The 24,851-nt window shown below is 39.9% G+C and overlaps 1 protein-coding gene across 1 annotated transcript in view; it reads left to right on the top strand.

The window, feature by feature from the left end:
• EIF2AK3 (eukaryotic translation initiation factor 2 alpha kinase 3) overlaps window positions 1–24,851 on the top strand; it is a 101,502-nt gene that overhangs the window by 66,964 nt on the left and 9,687 nt on the right. The window contains exons 13-15 of the mRNA XM_084872440.1: window positions 13,147–13,924; window positions 17,845–18,012; window positions 23,961–24,062. Coding sequence (XP_084728566.1) covers window positions 13,147–13,924; window positions 17,845–18,012; window positions 23,961–24,062 — 1,048 coding nt within the window. The remainder of the gene's footprint in view (window positions 1–13,146; window positions 13,925–17,844; window positions 18,013–23,960; window positions 24,063–24,851) is intronic.

Here is a 24,851-nt window from a genome sequence, read left to right as displayed (position 1 = left end):
TAGATTTATTTTATAACTCCAGATATGAGTGAAATAATATGGTCTTTTCTCATCTGACTTATTTTGCTTAGTGTGATATTTTCAAGATTCATCTATGTTATAGCAAATGGCAGCATTTCATCCTTTCTTGTGGCTGAGTAGTATTCCATTGTATATATGTACCACATTGTCTTTATCCAAGCATCCATTGAAGGGCACTTACTAGATGTTTTCATGTTTTGGACACCGTAAATAATTGTACAATGAACATAAGGGTACATATATCTTTATGAATAAGTGTTTTCAAATTTTTCAGGTAGATACACAAAAGAGGGATTATTGAGTATGGTACCTCTGTTTTTAAATTTTGAAAAAATTGTTTAATTATAGTTTACATTCAATATTATTCTGTATTAGTTTTAGATGTACAGCATGATAGTTAGATAATCATGCCTAATCTTAATTTTTTGGATATCTTATCTATTTCTAGAATAGATACATTCCCACCAGCCATATATAAAGGTTTCTTTTTCTCCACATCCTCTCCAACTCTTTTTATTTCTTATCTTATTGATAGTAACCATCCAAACAGCTATGAGATGGTAATTTATTTTGGATTTTATTTGAATTTCCCTTATAGCTAGTGAAGTTGAGCATCTTTTCATATGTGTGTTGGCCATTTGTATGTCTTCTTGGGTCCTGTGCCCATCTTTAATTGGATTATTTGCTTGTTAAGTTGTATGCTTTTGTTTGTTCATTCGTTTTCATGGGTTTTTTTTTCCCCCCACAGTCTTTATTGTTGAAAGTATTACACATGTCCCCTTTTTTCTGCCATTGACCCTTCTAGGCCACACCCACCCTGCTGTTCCCTCCTTGGCCTTCACCACTCTATTGTCTGTGTCCTAGAGTTATGTATATGCACATACAAGTTCTTCCCACCTACCTCCACTTTCTGTCTGAGATTTGACATTCTTTCTGTTCCATGCTTCTATGTCTCTAAATCTATTTTGTTAATATGTTTATTTTATTAATTAGATTTCACATATGAGTGAGATCAGGTGATACTTGTCTTTCTCTGACTGGCTTATTTCACTTAGCATAATACTCTCCAGGTCCCTCCCATGCTGTCTCAAAGGGTAAGAGATTCTTCTCTTTTACTGCTGCATAATATTCCATGGTGTAAATGTACCATAATTTTTTATCCATTCATCTACTGATGGACACTTGGGTTGTTTCCAGATCTTAGCTATTATAAATTGTGCTGTTATGAACATAGGAGTGCATACATTCTTTCCAATTGGTGTTTCAGGTTTCTTAGTATACACTGAGTAGCTAGATTATTATGATCTCTGAATGCATAACAATCTGACCACTCAGTGTATATCCTATATAATAAAAGGCTAATATGCAAATTGTCCCCTTGACCAGGAGTTCGACCAGCAGGCAGGCTGGCCAACCACCCATGTCCCATGTCCCTTCCCCCTGGCCAGGCTGGCCAGACTCCACCCATGCACGAATTCATGCACCACGCCTCTAATATGTGTGTGTGTGTGTGTGTGTGTGTGTGTGTGCATATATATATGCTGAGTGGTCAGATTATTGTGCATTCAGAGGTCATAATAATCTGGCCACTCAGTGTGTTTTCCTAGAAGTGGGATTATGGGGTCAAATGGTAGTTCCATATTTAATTTTTTGAGGAAACTCCATATTGTTTTCCATAATGGCTGCACAGTCTGCATTCCCACCAGCAGTGTACTAATGTTCCCTTTCTCCACATCCTCACAAGCACTTGTCATTTGTTGATGTGTTGATGGTAGCCATTATGACAGGTGTAAGGTGATACCTCATTGTCATTTTAATTTGCACCTTTGATGATCAGTGACTTTGAGCACTTTTTCATGTCCCTTGGCCATCTGTATGTCCTCTTTGGATTAGTGTTTATTTAGGTCCTTTGCCCACTTTTTAATAGGAGTGTTTATCTTCCTTTTGTGAAGTTGTATGAGTTCCTTGTATACTCCTTATACATATTTTTGCATGTATTAATATCTGTGTAATTAAACTTTTATGAGATGTACCAGTATCATGGCCAAAAATATGTTCTCCTATACAGTGGGCTCACTTTTCATTTTGTGAATGGTTTCTTTTGTTGTGCAGAAACTTTTTATTTTGACGTAGTCCCACTTGTTTATTTTTTCCTTAGTTTCCTTTGCCCTCCAAGATGTATCTGTAAATACATTGCTACAAAAGAGGCCAGAGATTTTGTGATCTATGGTTTCTTCTAGGATTTTTATGGTTTCCTGACTTACATTTAAGTATTTTATCCATTTTGAGTTTATTCTTATGTAAGGTATAGGTTGGTGATCTAGTTTCATATTTTTGCATGTACCTGTTCAATTTTTCCCAACACCATTTATTAAAGAGACTATTTTGACTCCATTGTATTCTCTTGCCTCCTTTGTCAAATATTGAATGCAATGTGTGAGTGGATTTCCAGGATCTCTGTTCTGTTCTATTGATCTGTATGTCTGTTCTTGTGCCAGTACTAGGCTCTTTTGATTACAGTGGCTTTGTAATAAAACTTTATATCTGTTATTATGATCCCTATAATTTCTTCTTTCTCAAGATTACTGCAGCTATTCAGTATCTTTTTTGGTTTCATATAAATTTTTGGAGTATTTGTTCTAGATCTGGGAAATATGCTGTTGGTATTTTAATAGGAATTGCATTGAATTTGTAGATTGCCTTGGATAATATGGATATTTTGATGATATTAATTTTACCATTCCAGGAACATGTATATTCATCTACTTATTTATATGCTAGAGACCCGGTGCGTGAAATTTGTGCACGGAGGGGGGGGTTGTCCCTCAGCCCAGCCTGCACCCTCTCTAATCTGGGACCCCTCGAGTGACGTCTGACTGCCCGGTGGGATCGGGCCTAAATGGGCAGTCGGACATCCCTCTCACAATCCAGGACTGCTGGCTCCCAGCTGCTTGCCTGCCTGCCTTCCTGATTGCCCCTAACCGCTTCTTCCTGCCAGCCTAATCACCCCCTAACCACTCCACTGCCAGCCTAATTGATGTCTAACTGCTCCCCTGCCAGCCCGTTTGCCCCCAAGCTGGCCTGGTCACCCCTAACTTCCCTCCCCTGCTGGCTATCTTGTGTCCACATAGGGGCAGGATCTTTGACCATATTGGGGCAGCCATATTGTGTGTTGGAGTGATGATCAATCTGCATATTACTCTTTTATTAGATAGAATAGAGGCCTGGTGCACGGGTGAGGACCAGTTGGTTTGCCTTGGAGCGTGTCCCAGATCAGGGTGGGAGTTCCCTTGGGATATGGGGCAGCCTGAGTAAGAGGCCTCTGGTGGTTTGCAGGCCGGCTACTCCCCCCAGTGACCCAAGCAGAGGCCCTGGTGTCTGGGATTTATTTATCTTCTACAATTGAAACTTTATAGCCTGGAGTGGAGCCAAGCCTCCTGCTCACCCTGTGGCGGCAGCCATTTCTGTTTGGATTTGTTTACCTTCTATAATTGACACTTTGTAGCCTTGAGTGGAGGCTTAGGCCGGAAGGGCAGGCGGAAAGCTTGGCTTCCTTCGTTGCTGGGGAAATGCCTCCCTCCTGCTCTCTGTGGCTGTTGCCATCTTGGTTGGGTTAATTTGCATATTGCTCTTTTATTAGATAGGATTTATTAGGATTTTTACTCTTTTATTAGGTAGGATGGGTGTTGGATTTTTTCTAATGCTTTCTCTGCATCTATTGAGCTGATCATGTGATATTTGTCTTTGAATTTGTTTATGTAATCTATCATGTTTATTGATTTGTGAATGTTGTACCAGCTCTGCATCCCTGGAATAAATACCACTTGGTCATGGTGTATGATCTTTTTAATATACTAGAGGCCCCTCAGCCTGGCCTACACCCTTTCACAGTCTGGGACCCCTTGGGGGATGTCTGCTTTCTGGCTTAGGCCCCCTCCCTATCGGGCCTAAGCTGGCAGTCAGATATCCCTCTAGCGGTCTGGGGCTCTTGCAGTCCAGGACTCCTCGCTCTTTACCACCTGCCTGCAGCAGAAGGCGGGAGATGCTCCCACCACTGCCATTGTGCTTGCCAGCCATGAGCCCAGCTTCTGGCTGAGTGGCACTCCCCCTATGGGAGTGCAGTGACCACCCGGGGCAGCTCCTGTGTTGAGCGTCTGCCCCCTTGTGGTCAGTGTATATCATAGTGGCCGGTCATTCCGAAGTATGGTAGAATTGCATATTAGGATTTTATTATTTAGGATTGCTGGATGCAATTTGCTATTTTGTTGAGGATTTTAGCATCTGTGTTCATCAGGGATATTGGCCTGTAATTCTCTTTCTTTGTAGTATCTTTATCTGTTTTTGGAATTAGGATAATGTTGGCCTCATAAATAGAGTTTGGAATTATACCTTCCTCTTGGATTTTCTGAAATAGTTTGAGGAATATAGGTATTAGTTCTTCTTTGAATATTTGGTAAAACTCCCCTTTGAAGCCGTCTGGACCTGGGCTTTGTTTGGTGGGAGTGTTTTGATTACTGCTTCTAGTTCAGCAGTTGTTATTGCCTATTTAGGTTTTCTAATTTCTCCTGATTCAGTTTTGGGAGATTATATTTTTCTGGGAATTTGTTTCATCCACATTGTCCAGCTTGTTGGCATATACTAGTTGTTTGTTGTATTTTTCTTACAATTCTTTGTATTTCTATGGTGTTAGTAAATACTTCCCCACTTTTGTTTCTGATTTTATTTATTTGTACCTTCTTTGTTTCTTGATGAATCTGGCTAATGGTTCATCAGTTTTGTTTATCCTTTCAAAGAACCAGCTCTTGGTCTCATTGATTTTTTTTTTTTTTTAGTCTCTGTTATTTATTTCTGCTCTAAGCTTTATTTTTTCCTTCTACTTACTCTGGACTTTTCTTGTTTTTCTCTTTCTAATTCTTTAAGTTGTAGGGTTAAATAGTTTATTGCTGATTTTTCTTGTTTTTTGAGATATGCCTGTAGTTCTATGAATTTCCCTCTCAGGACTGCTTTTGCTCTGACCCAGACATTTTGGGTTGTTGTGTGTTCATTTTCATTTGTTTCCAGAAAGTTTTTGATTTCTTTCTTGATCTCATTGGTAATTCATTCATTTTTTAATAACATGCTATTTAGCCTTCATATGTTTGAATGTTTTTGGGTATTTTTACTGTAGTTGTTTTCGAATTTAATTTCACTGTTATCTGAGAAGATGCTGATGTGATTTCAATGTTCTTTTATTTGTAGAGACTTGTTTTGTGTCCTAACATGTGGTCTATCTTTGTGGATGATCCATGTGCAGTGGGAAAGGTATATTCTGTTGTGTTGGGGTGATATGTTCTATAAATGTCAATTAAATCTGTCTGATCCAGTGTGTCCTTTAGAGTCTCTGTTACCTTACTAGGTCTTTGTCTAGAAATCTATCCAATGCTGTCAGAGGAATGTTAAAGTTCCCTACTATGACTGTATTGTTGTTGATGTCTTTGTTAAAGTTCCCTAGAAGTTTTTAAAAAATATATATTTAGGTGCTCCTATATTGGTTGCATATTTGTTTTTACCAGGGTTATATCCTCTTTTTGAATAATCCCTTTAGTATTATGTAGTGACCTTTGTTGTCTCCTGTGATGGCCTTCATTTTATTTTTTTAAATATCTCTCCTTGATATTTTAAAAATATATTTTATTGATTATTTTTTACAGAGAGAAAGGGAGAGGGGTAGAGAGTTAGAAACATCGATGAGAGAGAAACACTGACCAGCTGCCTCCTGCACACCTCCTACTGGGGATGTGCCTGCAACCAAGGTACATGCCCTTGACCGGAATTGAACCTGGGATCCTTGAGTCTGCAGGCCGACTCTCTATCTACTGAGCCAAACCAGTTTTGGCATGATGACCTTCATTTTAAAGTCTATTTTTCAGATATGAGTATTGCTACTCCAGCTTTTTTTTTCTTTTCCATTTGTATGGAAATTTTCCCCCCCATCCCTTCACTCTCATCAACTGTGTGTCTTTTGAGGTGCTTCTCTTGTAAACAGCATATAGTTGGGTCATGTTTTTTTATCCATTCAGGTATCCTACACCTTTTGATTGGAGCATTTAATCCATTTATATTTAGGGTTATTATTGATAGGTACTTATTTATTTTCCATTTTAATTATGTATGGCTAGGTTTCTCTCTCTGTTTTTTCTCATTTCAGCAGTCCTTTTAGCATTACTTGTAATGCTGGCTTGGTGGTGATGTATTTCTTTATCTTTTTTTTTTCTGGTAAGCTTTTTATTTGATTATCTATTTTGAATGATAGCCTTGCTGGATATAGTAATCTTGGTCTCAGATCCTTGCCTTCCATTACCTTGAGTACTTTACTTCATGCTATTCTCTTCTGGCCTGTAGAGTTTCTGATAAGAAATCAGGTGTCAGCCTTATGGGAATTCCTCTGTAGGTAACTTTTCTCTTGCTGCCTTTAACATTCTCTCTTTGTCTTTAATTTTTGGCATTTTAATTATGATGTGTCTGGTTGTGGACCTGTTTGCAGTCTTGCTTGGGTTCTATTTGCCTCCTTAACTTGTGTGACTTTTTCCTTTACTAGGTTAGGATAGGTTTTACCATTATTTCTTCAAACACATTCTCTATTCCTTTCTGCCTCTTCTGGCATACCTGCTATTATAATGTTGTAACATTTCATATTTCCCACAGCTCCCTTAAGCTGTCCTCCTGTTTTCTTAATTGATTTTTTTTTATTCTCTGATTGATTGATATTTTCAACTCTGTCTTCTAATTCATCAATTCGATCCTCAGCTTTCCCTAATCTGCTGTGTATTCCTTCCAATGTGTTATTCATTTGTGTTATGTCATTCTTTATCTCTGACTGTTTTTTTTTTTTTTTCATCGTTACTATATCTTTTTTCATGCTGTTGAGCATGTTTACCATCATTACTCTGAACTCTGTTTCAGATGAATTTCTTATCTCTGCTTCATTTATCTTTTCTTCTGGAAAATTCTCTAGTTTCTTCATTTGGAGGTTCTTTGTCTCTTCATTTTAGCTGTCTGTTTTGGTCTGTGACTACATATTAGGTAACTCCTTTACACCTCTCAATTTCTAGTGTCCAACAGTGTTAAAGGCTGTTTCTGAGTAATTAGATCAGGCAAAGGCACAATGCCTCCGGAGACCACCTAACAATCTGTAGGTGTGGGGAGAGTTTATTTCAACTGGGTGGGGTAGTTGCTTTTGCCTGGAGACTAATTGTTATTTTTAATCTCTTAAGTGGCCTCAGGGCAAGGGTTTTTCAGTAGGGTCTGTCAACTGTCTTCCCCCCAGGCAAGGCAAATGTCTGTGTGGGAAAGATGTCCTCTGCTGTGTGAGGGAATGCCTCAGCCCAGAAAACTTGGGGTGTCTGCCTTCTGAGCTATAACCCCCAGTTCTGGGTTCTGCTTTCACAGATCCAATCCACTTCACCTTTTCTTTGGCAGAGCACAAGGTGGGTGGCTCCACAGGGAATTTTGTATGTTGGCCCTTTAAGAGGGTGCCTGAATTTTTAGCTGTCACTCCCTGGCAGATAACACCCTGCTGCTTTTCACAGCCAAATGTTATGTGGGTACCCTTCTCAGTTTTGGTGCTCTCTGCTGGGGGTCTAGCTTGGGATTAGATCCCAGAGTTCTCAGTGGCAACCCCCCACAGCTGAGATATCTCTCCAGGACTTCAGTTGCTGTCTGTGGGTGTCCAGCTAGCCCTTTGGCACCTTCGCCCCTCCTACCAGTCTCCACATTTGGTACTCAGGTATCAGGTTCTCTCCTGTGAGTTTTTGGTTGATCATTCAGGAAGTTTTTCTGTATTTTAATTGTAAATTCCAGTTTGTTCTGGGAGCATGTTCGTGCAACATTCACTTACTCTACCACCATTTTTAATACTCTCCTTTAGTTGTTAATGTGGTGTATTAACATTTATTGATTTGCATTCCATCCTTTTGCCCCTGGAATGAACCCCACTTGATTGTGAACTATGATTCTTTTAATGTATTATATTTGATTTGCTAGTGTTTTGTTTAGGATTTTTGCATGTATATTCATCAGAGATATTTGTCTGTAATTTGTATGTATGGTATCCTTGTCAGATTTTGGAATCAGGGTAATATTAGCTTCATAAAATGAAGTAGGAATTATTGCCTCTTTTCCAAATTTTTGGAAGAGTATAAGGAGAATCTGTATTAAGTCTTCTTTAAATGTTTCGTGGAATTCAATAGTGAAGCCATCTGTTCCTAGACTTTTATTTTTTATTTTTATGTTTTTATTTTAAAATATATATATTTTATTGATTTTTTACAGAGAGGAAGGTAGAGGGATAGAGAGCTAGAAACATCGATGAGAGAGAAACATCGGCCAGCTGCCTCTTGCACACCCCCTATCGGGGATGTGCCCGCAATCAATGTACATGCCCTTAACCGGAATTAAACCTGGGACCTTTCAGTCCTCAGACTGACACTCTACCACTGAGCCAAACCGGCTTTGCCTAGACTTTTATTTTTGGACAATTTTTGATGACTGTTTTAATTAAGTCTGTAGATTTTCCAGTTCTTCATGATTCGTCTAGGAAGTTTATATACTAGTAGTCCTAAGAACTTGTTCATTTATTCTAGGTTATTGAATTTGATGACGTACAGCTTTTCGTGATATGCTTGTATAGTCTTTTGTATTTCTGTAGTGTCTGTTGTAACTTCTCTTTTATTTATAATTTTGTTTATTTGAGACTTTTATTGGTGATTTTTGCATCTTTAGCTAGAGGTTTGTTAATTTTATTAATTCTTTTAAAGAACCAGCTCTTTGTTGCATTATTTTTTCTATTGTTTTCTGTTTAATTTAATTCTCTAATTTTTATTTCTTTCCTTCTACTGGGTTTCAGCTTCATTTGTTATTTTCCTTTTCCTTGTTTCTTGTGGTAGGCCTGAAATGCTGTAAACTTTTCTTTTACTACTGCTTTTGCTCCATCCCCCAAATTTTGATATTTCCTATTGTCATTCTCATTTGACTCTGTGTATCTTTTGAACTCTCCTTTTATTTCTCCTGTTACCCAGTAGTTGTTTGGTATCATGTTGTTTAATATCCACATGTTTGTGGTTTTTTTCAGCTTTCTTTTAGCAGTTGATTTTTAGGTTTAAATTGTTGTTATCAAAGAATATGCTTGGTATCGTTTCAATCTTCTTAAATTGTTGAAACTAGTTTTGTGCTCCTACATAATATGGGTTAGCCTTGAAAATGTTCCCTGTGTACTAGAAAAGAATGTATAAAATGGTGTTCTGGGATTAAAAGCTCTGTAAATATTATGTTCATTTGGTTTAATGTGTTATTTAAAGCTGTTTTGATTTTCTGTTTGGATGATCTATCCATTGTTCTCAATGGGGTATTGAGTTCCCCTATTATAATTGTACTAGAGGCCTGATGCATGAAGATTCATGCAAGAATGGGCCTTCCCTGGCTGCCAGCACCACATTCACTCCAGCTGGAGCAGCCTTTCTGCCTTCCCACGCTACCCAGAGCTGCTAGGACAGTGTGGAACACTGGCATCATTGCTGTGGTGATGGTGCAAGCATCCTGCCCCTGGCCACTCGATGCCTGTGTATGCAAATTAACCCGCAATCTTTGTTGGGTTGATTTGCATACTCACTCCTGATTGGCTGGTAGGTGTTGTGAAGATACGGTCAATTTGCATCTTTCTCTTTTATTAATGTAGTTTTTTGTCAGTTTCTCCCTTTAGTTCTGTTAGTAGTTGTTTTGAATATTTTGGTGCCTCCAGGCTGAATACATATTTCTTAATAAATATTATGATTTACTGATGTATTGTCTCCTTCATCTTTATAAAATGGCCATCTTTGTCTCTTGTTACCTTTTTTATCTTGAAATCTATTTTGTATGATATAATTATGACTACTCCTGCTTTCTTCTGGATGCCATTTGCTTGGAGTATAACCTTGCACCCCTTCTCTTTGAATCCATGTTTGTCTTTGCAGTTGAAATGTTTTTCCTAAAAACAGCAAGCATATATAGTTGGGTTTTTTTTAAAACAAAAACAAAACAAACATCCCACTACTCTGTGCCTTTTAATTGGTGAATTCAGTTCATTTACATTTAAGGTGATTATGGATATATAAGGCTGTCCTATCTCCATTTTATCTTTTGTTTTCTGATAGTTCTGTGCTGCCATTATTTTTTTTATCCTTGTGTTCCTGTCAATTATTCTATGATTTTTTCCCTCTGTTTCCCATCTTTTTACATTATGTGTCTCAGTTTTGGATTTTTTAAAATATATTTTTTATTGATTTTGGAGAGGAAGGGAGAGGGAGAGATAGAAACATCAATGATGAGAATCATTGATCAACAGCTTCCTGCACGCCCCCTACTGGGTATCAAGCCCACAACCCGGGCATGTCCCCTTGACCGGAATTAAACCTGGGACCCTTCAATCTATAGGCTGATACTCTCTATTCACTGAGCCAAACCAGCTAGAGCTAAGTTCTAGATTTTTACTAATTTCTTAATCTTCAAAATTTCTATTTTTTTTTTTTTTTTTTTTTTTTTTTTTTTTTTATAGTTTCAGTGTCTTTGGCAAGGGACTCTTTTTATCTCTTGTCTTTATTTCTGTGCTCTTTGAATTACTCCTCGGACTTTTCTTATATCTCATTGAGTTTTTTCAGAACAACAATCTTGAGTTCTCTGTCATTTAAATCATAGTCTTCCAAGTCTTTAAATTTATTTTCTGGAGATTTTTCATTTTCTTTCTGAACTTCTTTGTTACCTTGGTTATTTGTTGTCATTGATAGATTATTTTTCTGCCTGGGAATTTATGGTAATGAAATATTTTTTTAAAAGTATTTTACTCTTCACTGTTTAGCAGGTTAATAAGTAGATGTCTTTCTTTTGTTTTCCAGAAGGTGGTGCTGAAGCACAAGTTTTAATTTTTTCTTACCTGACTTTAGTAGGGATGTCGAACTCAATCAGAGAAGGGGCCAAAATCTAAAATCCAGCCTAAATCGCGGGCCGAATGGTTTACTGAACAGTCATAAACTGACAATGTCATAAACTGACAGTGGAGTGCAGTGATGACAGCGCGGTGCGGGCCACATTGCAAGGCCTGGCAGGCTGGATTTGGCCCGCGGGCCTTGTGTTTGACACATGTGCTTTAGGGTTACCTATGGGGTAATGTGGCCTTGGTTGTGCCCATATTCCTTAGGAAGTGGGCAATGCCCTTATGAAGTGGTTGCCCTGGTCTACAGGCACCACCCTGGTGGTGGGATGTGACGGGTCTCTATGGGTCTCTTGGCCTTATTTCCACTGCCTTCTCCCGGTAGCCAGAAGTTGCAGGCAGAGCCCATCTGTCTGAGTTGACAAGGCTACTACCAGGCCTACAGGATGTGTGGGGGATTCTGTGCCGCCATTATTTTTTTTATCCTTGTGTTCCTGTCAGTTATTCTATGATTTTTCCCCTCTGTTTCCCATCTTTTTACATTATGTGTCTCAGTTTTGGATTTTTTAAAATATATTGTTTATTGATTTTGGAGAGGAAGGGAGAAGGAGAGATAGAAACATCAATGATGAGAATCATTGATCAACTGCTTCCTGCACGCCCCCTACTGGGTATCAAGTAGTGGGGGGGAAACAGGTTTGGGTGTCTATAGATTTTTTTCTTTTTGATAGGTTTAGCTGCAATGAATATAAGACCACTTAGGCTGGAAAATTTTTCCTGACTTTCGGTGATCTGCCAAGAGGATTTTACTGCTGGCAGGCCAGAGGAAGACGAGTGGGCAGGTTCCTGAATCTGGAATCCTCTGTCTGATGATGATGGGTTTGGAGTGCTGACACCTGTTGCACTGTTTATCTGCCCCGGCCCTGAGATCATCCTCATGTGTGCAGGCCTAGCCTCCATTGCTGTCTCTACCTTTTCAGTGTGCTCTGTGTAACCCCTCCCACTATCACCCTTCACTGGTAGTGTATCAGCTGGGGCCCTGCAGTGCCTGATTGGGTCTGCAACTCTTATCTTTATCCTTCCCCATCCTGTCTCTCCTGTTCACCTGATAGGCTCATTATGGCCAGATGTCTCAATGCATGTATCTCTCAGGTGTGTTTATGTGTTGAATAGAGAAATGGTCATTTGTTGATTACAGCTGTCCATTCTGTTGTAACTTCATAGGACTCTATGAATTGTAATTCACTAGGGGATTTACAGTGGCTTTTCTCAATTAGGTCTACTTATTTTATTTTTTATATGTTTTTATTGGTTTCTGAGATGAAGGGAGAGTGAGAGAGAAAGAGAGAGAGAAACATTAATGATAAGAGAAAAACATTTATTAGCTGCATGCTCCCTGCTGGGGAGCGAGCTCGCAACCCAGACATAGGCATTGGAATCGAACTGTGACCTCCTGGTTCATGGGTTGATGCTCAGCTACTGAGCCACACCAGCTAGGCTGTCTACATATTTAACATTTTTATGTCATTTCTTAGTACTTATAATTTGCGACTCTTTTTTAAAGTAGTTTTTAATTGTTTGCAGTTAAAAATACATAAACTGGTGTAACCTGAAGATAATTCTTATGTAAAATATGCTGTGGAAGAGGGAAGGGCCTTTTAAAAACTATTAAATGAAAACGAAGACGAAGCTAATTGCAAATAGACTGTTTACCAATCAGGTGGAGTAAAGTTCCTGCCTTAAAGTAGGACACAACCCTTGTTACAGTGACAAGTGTTACAGCCAGTCCATGGAAGGATCCCATGAGGTGGCCTCTTGTCTCCAGGCCTGTGAGCTTCGGCCCTGAAGGGACCGGAGCTTCAGAGTCACGGCCATTGAGGGTTCCTGTCCTTGTTTTTCGTTCACTGTTTTGTGTTGTACATAAAGGCCGTGGCTGCTTCCGTGTGACAATCCCAGATAATGGTTCCAAATATAAATTAATGTCTTAAATTAAGCTTTTTAGAAGGAATGAGTGTGATGTGATATTCTTTGTCTCATAGCATATTTTTATTTTAATTTGTATGTGGCTTGTATTTTGGTAACTGGCTTTATTATAGTTGAAGCTTTTAAAACAAAGGGTATATTTCACATAATTCAATCAACACTTGTTTACGCTCATTCTTTTATACTTCTTCCACTTTTAGCACAGACTGGCCACTCAGCTCTCCCAGTCCAGTAGATGCACCATCGGTTAAAATATGCAGAATGGATCCTTTCTCTACAAAAGAACGTATTGAAATCATAGCTCCTTCACCACAAAGAAGCAGGTCTTTTTCTGTAGGGATTTCCTGTGGCCAGACAAGTTCATCTGAGAGCAACTTTTCTCCACTGGAATTTTCAGGACTAGGCCATGGAGATACCAGTGCGTCAGTGGGTGCAGTGCACAACCTTCAGGACAGCTGCCTTACAGACTGTGAAGTGGAAGATGGCACCATGGAAGGCAGTGAAGAGGGGCACTCCTTTGAACTTTGTCCCTCTGAAACTTCTTCTTATGTAAAGTCCAGGGAGAGAACCTCCTCTTCCATAGTGTTTGAAGATTCAGGCTGTGATAATGCATCCAGTAAAGAAGGGCCCAAAGCTAACCAACTGCATGTTAGCAACCATTATGCTAATAAACTAACTGCTGCCAAGCATTCCAGTAGCAAATCTTCGGAACCTAGTTTGTCTATTTCTCTTCCAAGACCAACCACTTTAAGTCTAGATCTCACTAAAAACACTGCAGAAAAGCTGCAGCCCAGTTCCCCAAAAGTGTATCTTTACATTCAGATGCAGCTGTGCAGAAAAGAGAATCTAAAGGACTGGATGAACAGCCGGTGCAGCATGGAGGAGAGAGGGTGGGCCACGTGCCTGCACATCTTCCTGCAGATCGCAGAGGCTGTGGAGTTCCTGCACAGTAAGGGGCTCATGCATAGGGACCTCAAGGTTGGTACTGTGGAACCTCACCCATGGGTTTCAAGCTGATGTTTTATGCAGTACTTGCAGTATTTGTCACTTTTTAATGGAAGTACCCTAAGAGTGAAGGAGAGTGTAGGCATTGAGAGCAGAGATCTGGGAATGTAATGATTTAAAAAACTCAGGTAGGCCCCATGGTTGAGCATCAACCTATAAACATGTCCAGGTTGCAAGCTTGATCTCTTATCTCTCTCTCCCTCTCCCTTCCTCCCTGAAATAAATAAAAACATATTTAAAAAAATAAAGATCTCAGGCAAATCATGAATTATCCTTTATAATATGTTTATGTTTGTTTTTTCAGTAAAAAGCATTCCCAATCTGGAAAAAAAAAAATCTTACGTAAAATTCAATACCATTTTCTATGGCTTTCAGTAACGTTGGCACAGGTTCCCAGAGAGTCCTCAGTAGCATACTGAAAGGGCTCAAGTGGAAGGAGAGACATGTGCACATTGGATAACAGTTCCTACCTTCATTAGCCAGCTCTGAATTAGAGCCAGTTGCCATTCTTTTGCCCCTATTCCTGAGCTGTTCAGGTTTTGGGGAAGGAGGTGAGAAGCCGGATGATAAAAGGTGACAAATGGTTAGCCACGTGATGTTTGCAGCTCTAACACCTTTGATTCTATTTCAGTAATGAATATTGTAGCCATGCAATATGCTGCATTACCTAAGATTCCTACTAGAACATGTAGTGTGTCTTCAGTGTGTGCTTCTGAAATACCTCTATGGAACTTTTAGTAACTAATTTCTGACATATTCCATATGCTCATAGTGATTATCATAGTAAACATAGATATTTAGTGAAATCATAAATATTTTTCTGATGGAAGTTGGTTAAATTCTTTGAGAGATTTGGACTCATTTTAGGTATTTTCAGTTTTGTTTTATGTAACCAAAAACTTGTTTCAGGCACCAAAGTAGCTATTTGTACGAATAATTTTCTTTATAAAGTCAGCAGTGGGTTTTTGTTTTGTTTTTTTAAGAGTTTGGAATAATAGGAACTAAAATTAGAAATAATTCCTATTTTCCCAAGTAATAGTTATTGAATTATATATACCTAATAACCACATTCTGGATGTGGCCAGAACTAATTGCCAGGAGTCATTCTGCATGAGTGAGAAGTTCAGAGATGGTTGGTTTTGGTCGGAAGGGAGAAGACAACTTCCATGAGTTCAGATGCCCCTAACCCAAGTGAGTGTTGGCTATTGGAATATGGGTACAGTTTTATCATTTGGTAGGAACAGTTATCCAATGTGCACATTCTTCTTGTACTGAACCCTTACTGTACAACCAAAATGTTATGTTGAAAGCCATGTAATTATGTTCTTACTATTTTTGAACATTCTGCTGATTTTACAGTGTTTATAAGATGCTAAAGGCCAGGTGCACAAAACTCGTGCACTTGGTTGTGGGGAGCCCTCAGCCTGGTCTGCACCCTCTTGCAGTCAGGGAGTCCTTGAGGGATGTCTGACTGATGGCTTAGGCCTGCTTGTGGGCCTAACCCGGTAGTTGGACATCCTTAGGGCTGTGGAGGCAAGAGAGGCTCCTGCCATCATTGCTGTACTCGCCAGCTGTGAACCTGGTTTCTGGCTGAGCATCGCTCCCCCTGTGGGAGTGCAGATGTTGAGCATCTGTCCCCTGATGGTCAATGTGCATCATAGCGAGTAGCCGTTCCACCGTTGATTTACATATTAGCCTTTTATTATATAGGATTGGTGAATATTTGTTTAATGTTACAATGTTGTCTAAAAGTTTGTCTTGTATTTCTCTGTGCATCAAAAAAAATGTCAAGAAAATTAATTTCTTTAGTTTTTGTAGATATCAAAAAAAGTATTATTTTGTAAAAATGAACTTCTCTTAAAGATTTCTAGTGAACCAGAAAGAAATTCTCCCAATAATTTTATTCTTAGTCAAAAAGCTGTGTGTCCTGTCCATTCTGACCTAAATCTTTGAGCTCAATGTGAAACCTCCTAAACACTCTCTCCTTTTTATATTTTGGTCAAATTCTTCAGACTGACTTCTAATCCTCTCTTTACTCAAGCTGCACTGGGTGTTTCTCAGTGTTCTCATAGAACCTGGTGGTTCTTTTTCATAATTCTCATTACAGTTCTATTATTTATCCCCTGGTTTCCACAGGGCAGAAGCACAATGTCTGATACATTCTATATACTCATATAACTTTTTTTTATTCTCTTGTTTGCAATCAAAAGCACTTATAATAATTTAATCAGAAATGAAATATATTGGCTGAAGTAACTGAATTGTCCAAGATTCAAGGAAAGATTCAGTGATGTGGCCAGAACATGGTCTCTCCTTGCCCTGTTTCTTGTTCCAGTTTCAGGCAGGCTCTCCCTTCACAGTTTAAGGACCGCTGTTAGTTATGTGCAGGGCTGCGCGTTTTAAGTCTTTTGGAGTGATGAGATAGGGCGTGGGAGGAAAGTATCCCTCTTCCCTACCATTGACCAGAAGCCCTGAGTTTCCTCCTAACTGAAAAGTCAAGGACACATACCCATCCCTAAACCAGTATCCTGGCCAGGGGATAGGATTACACTGATGGTTTATGCATCCTCAGGATGTGCAGCCATGGGTTGCTGCACAGCTGAGAAGAAGGGTTCCCAAAGTCCAGTCAGGATGCTTCTGGTGAAGTATAGGGGAGTAGATGCTGGAGAGCCTAAAAATTAAAAAAAAATTAAAAAAGAAAGTATATTACAGTGTTCAGTAATAACACCAGATGATGGGAGGACAGGAGCAGTAAAATTTAAGGCAGCTTTCTCCAAGGTTATTTGTGGGAGAGCAAAAAGGTTATTATTACCATAGATTTTGGTTATGTGCAAAAGTCACAATTGTATAATGCCATTTTAGAGTTTGGGAATAAAATATTATTTCTCTGGTAGGATTTCAAGCCTGATGAAATACAATTTCCTGAGCTAAATGGATTTCTTTTTCCTAATTTTAAGGGCTATAAATGGTGATCCTGTTAGCAGGGGTTAGAGTAGGCTCTGAAGGAAGATGATATAGTTCATGTGGTGGACTTTGAGAAATTTGGTTAGCTCTCTCAAACAGTTGCATGTGAGCATTTATAATTTGGACCAGCGGCCTTGGAATACATGAGAGCATATGGATATTAGAGAGGCAGCATTGGTTGCAGTTAAGAGCTCTTGTTCTCTGTAATAGCCTGCTTTCCCCCTCTCGGACATAAACCCAAAATCAGTCTGTTTTATTCATTCATCAAACAATAGTGATTAGTAAGGCACATGCTATACTGAATGCTGGACCTGTGGTATTGAAGCAGACATCCTCTTCTCATGGAGCCAGACTGCCTGAGTTTGAATTTCTGCTCCATCACTTACTACTACCTGGATAACATTGGGCAGTTTACCTAACTTCTCTGGGCCTCAGTTTGCACATTTGTAAATGAAAGACTAATAGAACTAAGTGAGTATTGCATGAGTTAATAGTAGTAACCAACTTAGACTGGCTTCTGGCATATTTTAAGTGCTATTTATGCATTTGATAGTATTGTTACTATTATTATATTCATCACTTCAGTTATAAATGTAGAGAAGCTTGCCCGGGGGGAGAATATATAGAATAATAAGACTGAGCATTAAATACCTTGGGCCCTAGGTAATGTGAGTCTCTAAGGGTTTAAGTAGATGCTGTTTGCTCATTCATGTGGTAAATGGCTAAGGAAAATGCTGACCCCTGTGCTAGCTTTTCTTGACTCACAGCACTTGTCCAGCATAGAAGGATTAGTGGTATTTTCATATTAACTCATACCTGAGGATATCTAGTTTCTTGTATTTATTTTCTGTTGTCATTTTAATAAATTCCCTTCACTTTCTTTTTCTGTATACATCCATTGTGCTTTTGTCTGTTTTATTTTTTTCTAGCCTTCCAACATATTCTTTACAATGGATGACGTGGTCAAAGTTGGAGACTTTGGATTAGTGACAGCAATGGACCAGGATGAGGAAGAGCCAATGGTTCTGACCCCAATGCCAGCATATGCTCGGCACACGGGACAAGTAGGGACCAAACTTTATATGAGCCCAGAACAGGTGAGTATTTTTGTTTTCTTTCTTAATTAAAAACAGATTTTTAGCCGAAACTGGTTTGGCTCAGGACTGAAAGGTCCCAGGTTTGATGCTGGTCAAGGGCATGTACATTGGTTGCGGGCACACCCCCAGTGGGAGGTGTGCAGGAGTCAGCTGGTCGATGTTTCTCTCTCATAGATGTTTCTAGCTCTCTATCCCTCTCCCTTCCTCTCTATAAAAAAATCAACAAAATATAAAAACAAAACAAACCCCCCACCCCCACAGATTTTTAGTTAGGGTGACAGCAAGCTAGATATGTCCCATGAATCTCCATCTATGTTCTACTTAAAATACCCAATAAAATGAAATCTGAAAAGTATGAAAACTGGTAGTAGTTTTCTACATGTAGTACAGCTAGGGGACAGTTTCTACAACTTGCATTGGGGATGGGTTAAAAACATACCCAGTGCATAAAACATGCTCACTCTTTCAACCATAACCTAACAGCAACCAGAAATTTATAGACTTTGAACCCCTCCCATACTTAACTCCAGTTCACCTTGTGTAAATGGTGTAGGAACTGTTATCAAAGAAATTAGAGCCAGAGGTACAGTATTGAGCTATTGTCTATAGTAATTCACAGGCAACTTCCAGAACGTACTGTGACAGGAGATAAAGGTTGGAATATCTTGTCCGTGGATGCTGAGTCTCCCACAGCCTGGAAAAGTGGTGGGAACAGACTGTGCTGGGAGCTTCAGAATAGCATGCCCAGTCACCATCAGGATAATGATGTTCACAAGCTTATTTATGCTTAGATCAGCCATTCTCACATTTTCTGGTCTCAGTGTTGTGGGTGGGAAACAGGCCCTTCCAGGGATTTCAAGAAAAGCATTTTAAAGACCCATGCAGAGAAGATTGTATTGTGGCAAGTCTGATGCAAAATCAAAGGAGTTCTCCTCCTGGCTTCCCATGTCCTACCTGCCTCCATCCTGCCATGGCATAAGTCCCACCATCTCTTCATCAGGGCCAAAACAAAACCCAGTGCCCAGAGTTTCTGCTTCAGAGCCCTTTGGAGCCTGAGCAGTCTGCAGCAGGCTCCAGGTGGCCACTAGAAACGCATAGTTGCATAATCTCTGGCAGGAGAGATGCAAACAAAATGAGGTGAGTGTAGGTCTGAGAGAGAGAGAGAGAGAGAGAGAGAGAGAGAGAGAGAGAGAGAGAGAGAGAGAGAGAGAGGAACAGGAAACAGGGTCACGTGCTTTGTTCTCTTGGGATTTTTAACCAGGAGCTTTTTCAATTTGCCAAGGTTTTCAGGCTTCTGATGGGTCCATTGATCCCTTTCCCAGGTTAGACTGACAGGCCTCTAGGGTCAAGCATCTTCCCCTGCACCATTTTGACTTTATTGCATATGTGCTTACCTCCCTCTGGTCCACTTCCATACACAATCCAGTACGGGAGGAGAGAAGGGAGGGATGTTAATCTCTTTGGAGGGACAATGCTACAATTCCTTGGGTTGTGAAGCTGTAGCTTCCTAGTGAGGCAAACAGGCTTATGCTTCCCAGCTGATCATGCTTACCAATGTTTGACTTCGCTTGCTCTCTTCCTATTAATAACTAGCTAATGATGGTAACATCAGTACCTGTTTATACATGTAAATATGATTGAAAACCCAAGAGTTTTTCTTAATGGGATTTTATTTATCAGTATTTGCTATATTGAAGATTAAAACTAAAAAACTTATTAATTTAATAATATTAAACCTATCTTATCCCCAAGATAATTTTATGATATTTCCCAAAACAAAAAAGCATTGTTGAGAAGAGTGACATTTGTTTACATTTTAATAGATCTCTTTAATATCTGACTTAAAAGAGCTAAATTTTCCTATCTGCTTTGCATTCAGTTTGTTGCAATATATTATATTTTGTGAAGTGAATGAAGAAAATCTGATCCCATAAAGATAATATGTAGTTGGAAAGGGAGGGATGTTTTAATAGCATTTTCAGGGAACTCTGGGTATTTCTGTATAGTATATCAGAATTCAATAAGTGATAGTTTCTTAAAAGTCATTTGCCCTATGGAGTCTAAAACTATATCATTGAGCGTTTTTTACTCAGTTAATTTAATATCCTTAGTTCATTTTGCACTTTTTAAAAAATCCTCAACTGGGGATTTAGAGAGACAGGAAATGAGGGGGGTGGGGAAAGAGAGAGAGAGAGAGAGAGAGAGAGAGAGAGAGAGAGAGAAAGAGAGAGAGAGAGAGACTGATGTGAAGAGAAACATAGATCAGTTTCCTCCTATGCATGCCCTGACTGAGGATCGAACTATGAGCCCTGACTGGGAATTGAACCCATGACCTTTCGGTGCATGGGATGATGCTCCAACCAACTGAGCCACACTGGTCAGTGCTTATTTTGTCCTCCGATTGGATCTTTTACCAATGCAGGGAAGCTAGATGAAAAATATACTAGGCTTTATTTATAGTTGGTATTTGAACATTTACTAATAAGTAAATTAAAATAAGATATACTTTTTTATTGGGGAAATTGGGGTAGCCTCTTCCCTACTGGGTGCTGAGGGTGGGGTTTTTATGATATCTTGAGAAAAAGACTTTTCTGAGACTTGCGCGGGAGGATGAGCACTTTTTGTTTGTGTGGAATTAGTTCTCAGTGTCCAATTATAGAAGAACTGTATCTGGGGTTTCAGTAGAGCTAGAAGCAAAGCCAGTGTCCAGAGTTTCTGTTTCATGTTGCAGCCAAGTTGGGTTCAGCATCAGGCTAGTCCATTATTCCATTGAGTGTTTGTATCTGGGAGTGGATTGGGGAGTGGGGGCGGCAGTTACAACATAGCCATGGGCCTTGAGGCAAATTCAGGGGAGCAGGAGTTGGGCTCAGAATTCAGGGGGGAGAGCCACACAAGCCAGGACTTAAGCACAACATACCAATAGCACAAGAGAGCAAGAGAGAAAATTCCTTTTGTCAGAGGATTAAATATCCCAAATCTCATGCCCTTGCATTTCCCAATGGGAGAGAGACACATCGATTGGTTGCTACCACCCGCACCTCAACTGGGATTGGGAATCAAACATAAAACCCAGGTGCATGCCTTTGACCATAATTGAACCCACACCCTTCAGTGCTTGGGCCAACGCTCTAACCATTGAACCACAGCAGCCAGGGCTATTTTTCAGTATTTTTAAATAAAGAAGCTGTCACTTTACAAAATACTAGAGGCCCGGTGCATGAAATCTGTGAATGGGTATAGTTTCTAGACCTGGCCAGTGAAGTGTGAGCATCTAGTGAGGAAGGGCGGTGCAGCTGACCTCCGGGCCCTGGGCAGCACCTGGACCCCCCAGCCCCTGCACTCCCCCTTCCTTCTGCCTGAGTCACAGTGCCCGAGTTCCCATCAGAGATGTGGTGAGCGCGTTCAGACACCTCACACCGGGGTGCAGCCTGGGCCTCTGGAAGCCAGGTGGGAAGCACGCTCTTTCCCAACTGGCCTCGTAGACCAGCTCCTGTGAGAACCCAAAGGGAGCCTGACTGACAGTTGCAGCCTGGGTCACCCAGAAGAGGCTGCACAGGTGGGGGGTGGGCTCCTCACGCACCTGAGCACATGGGCTTTCCTGGTGCGTGAGCCCTGGTGTCCCAGGGGAGCGTTGCAGGGGGTGTGAGAATGAGCTCAGTAGACACTCCTCATTCTCACTACACCTCTGTCCCCATCACTCCTGCTCCCAGCAAGAGGGCACAGCACATCGCCGACACCTGCCGTGTTTCACACCACCCTCTGGTGGTCAGTGCACGTCATAGAGACAGGTTGACCTCTCTGTCTCTCAAACGACCGCCCGAGGGGACAATTTGCATATTAGGCTTTTATTATATAGGATTGCTTTGAAAAGTCTCTCAGAACACTATATGAATCTTCTTATTCAAGCCTCTGAGGCTGTACATTGTTTTAAACTATTTTTTAACAAAATTCTTAATTTTCTTTCTAGTTTCTTTCTAAGGAACAGATACCACAGTTACTTTGTTCCTGTTGTAATTAGCAGGAAATGCAGGTCATGTTGTAGTATTACACAGTGTTAATTAGTTAAACTCTGAAAGGATGTCTTTTATTCTGCACCCCTTCAAAATTACACTTAATTTCTTATTTTTTTACATGTTTTGTAAAGATCACTTTGTGTGTGTTCATGAACCGTATTTGTTTTTTAAATGTATTCAATGCATTTTCCTCCTATTATGTTTTTTATTGATTTCAGAGAGAGAAAGGGAGAGGGAAAGAGAGGTAGAAGAAAGAATCATCAATTGGCTGCCTCCTGTGTAGACCCCCTTCCTTTGAGCCCAGCCTGTGTCTTGACTGGGAATTGAACGTGACCTCCTGACTCATAGGTCAACGCTCAATCACTGAGCCACAGGAGGCTTTTCCTCATTATATGTTAATCTATTCTTTATGTATGGAATATGGAAATACAGGAAGGTATAAAGAAAAATTAAAAACTACTAATGAACATTCTGAAACAGTCATTTCCTTTTTTATAATACATGCACAAGATGCATGTGTGTATATATATTTTATAACATTTTTACCTAATTTTAGAAAACAAAATTGGGATTCTCATCTGCAAATATTTGAATATAATAGTAAAATGTGAGCATTTCCCACATTATTGAGTGTTCCTGGAAAACCTTTGGGCTATATAGTATTCTCTATTTTAAGCAATTTATTCAACATTTGTTTTGGACATTTTAGTTACTTGTAAATTTTGCTGTTGGGAATATTTCTTAGATAACATCCCTTGTGCACAGACTCTGTCCACATTTCCATCTTCCCTAGGGTTGATGGGATTAATTATGGCCATCAAGTGGGAGCAAACAATTATTGCCAGTTGCTTTTCATGAAGGTGTGTTAGTATATATTCTCTCAATATTGTATGAGAATGTCTTTTTCTCTGTCCCCTGTGAGCTCTGTTGTTGAATCCCAGGGATAAGAGGTAAGGGATGAGCAGAAGGTGATACAGCTGGTGTGGAAGTGGAGACTTCCCACCTGACGCTCTGTGTTCTGTAAGCACAGGGGCAGGTGGCCTGTGAGAGCACACAGGGAGACAGGCAGCAAGTGCTGTTGAGAGAGAAGTCTGTGAGAGTTTATCATCCAGGCTGCTCCCTGTGACTCCCCAGGAGGAAATGCTATGTGGGTCCCAGAGTAACACCTTCTTAGTTTGACAAATGTCAAGTTAGGGGCTCAGAGTAAATTTCTCAAATAAAAGCGTTCAATTCAGTTCCCCAAGGTCACCTTAATTTGAATGAGGCTTAGTTTAAGAGTGCTTGGGTTGTAATTCATGACTTCATTTTAACAAGTGTTTATTGAGAGCCTTCTCTGTACTTAACCCAGTGCTGGGTGGTGGGCATACAAAAGAGGCAGGTCCCTTCCCTGCAGGACTTCATCTCTAGTTGTGAATAGGAAATATGCACATGAAACATACAACTAGGAATGCAGAGTGGTCCATAGTTAAGTGCCCTAATGAGGGCTAACCATCGTTGATTAGTGGTTTGGAGTAATGAAGATTTTCTCATAAAAATGGGTGAGGACTAAGATGGGTAGGAATGAGAGATCTGCTTTAGATAGTGTTCACTTTGAAAAACCTCACCTCAGGGTAGTGGAGTAGTTTTTACTACTCTCACAAACCTTTCCAGCATCCAGAGGCTCCAGGGTCCTGCCAGGCCTGTTTTACTGATGCATATCTCTGAGTTGTCCTGGCTTCCCTTCTGTGATGCTGACTAGGTTAATTACTCTGCTATAAAGAGCTGAAGAAAAGAGGCTTGTGAGCTAATTAACTCTTTGCTAACATTTTTGTACTTACAAGTACATTTAAACTAAGGAGTGACTAAGTCAATTTGGGGATTTACCAATGTCATATTATCGATTGTATTATCTCTGTTAATGTTTTTCTAACATTTCTTGTTTATGTGGGATTTCAGATTCATGGAAACAACTACTCTCATAAAGTGGACATCTTTTCTTTAGGCCTCATTCTGTTTGAGTTGTTGTACCCATTTGGCACTCAGATGGAGAGAGTCAGGGTAAGTTCTCCCCGCCTCAAAAATGGTGGAAAAATAAAATACTCTTAAATTTATAAAAGAATTTAAACGGAGAATAAGTTATTCTTTTTTTTGGGGGGGGGGGGGGGGCAGGCAGTAAGTTATTCTTAATACCAGCAGATTGCTTAACTACAAGTGAAGGAGGTGATGTGAGCTATAAGGGAGGATTTGTAGACAGTTTGCTTCCATTTAAAGCTCAATTTAAACAAATTATTTAGTTGAATATTTTAGTTCCTTGTTGTTACTAAAATTGATCCTAACTTAACAGTATTTAATACTGAGTGTCTGTGTAGTAAGTGCAGAGTGAGGGGACCCATGGGATGGGAGTGGTGAAGGGAGTGGTGGCAGCAGTGGGTGGTCACAGGGGCCTGTTCTGAGGACAAATTGCCACTTACTCATACACTTAAAAGCTGGCAAACTAAGCATACTTATTTTTTCCCCTTTCAAACCACAGCCATGGCTTTTAAGGAAGACAGTAGTGAAAGTGTTTACAAGTACCTCTGTCCCTGTCTTCCCCATCCTTCATTAAATGGTCATCCTCAGCTTTTGTAGCTGCTGTCCCTGGCACTTAACTTAAACTTAAGCTATTTCCAAAACTTAAGCTATTATCACCATTTCTTCATCAGTTTTAGACCTTACTTATTGACTCCCGGCCATGGTAGAAGAGGATGTAGGTCTCACAGATTGCCAAAGGACTCAGATCTTCTAACCATTAGGACCTGTCAAAATGAGTCAATTTCAGAACATCCTAAAAGCCTCCAGAAAGGGATA

The sequence above is a fragment of the Pipistrellus hanaki genome, assembly GCF_964339955.1.
Source record: "Pipistrellus hanaki genome assembly, chromosome: 2".
NCBI classification, from domain to species: Eukaryota; Metazoa; Chordata; class Mammalia; order Chiroptera; family Vespertilionidae; genus Pipistrellus; species Pipistrellus hanaki.
The sequence above is the reverse complement of the archived record's forward strand: the minus strand, read 5'-3'. Positions and strand labels throughout refer to the sequence as shown.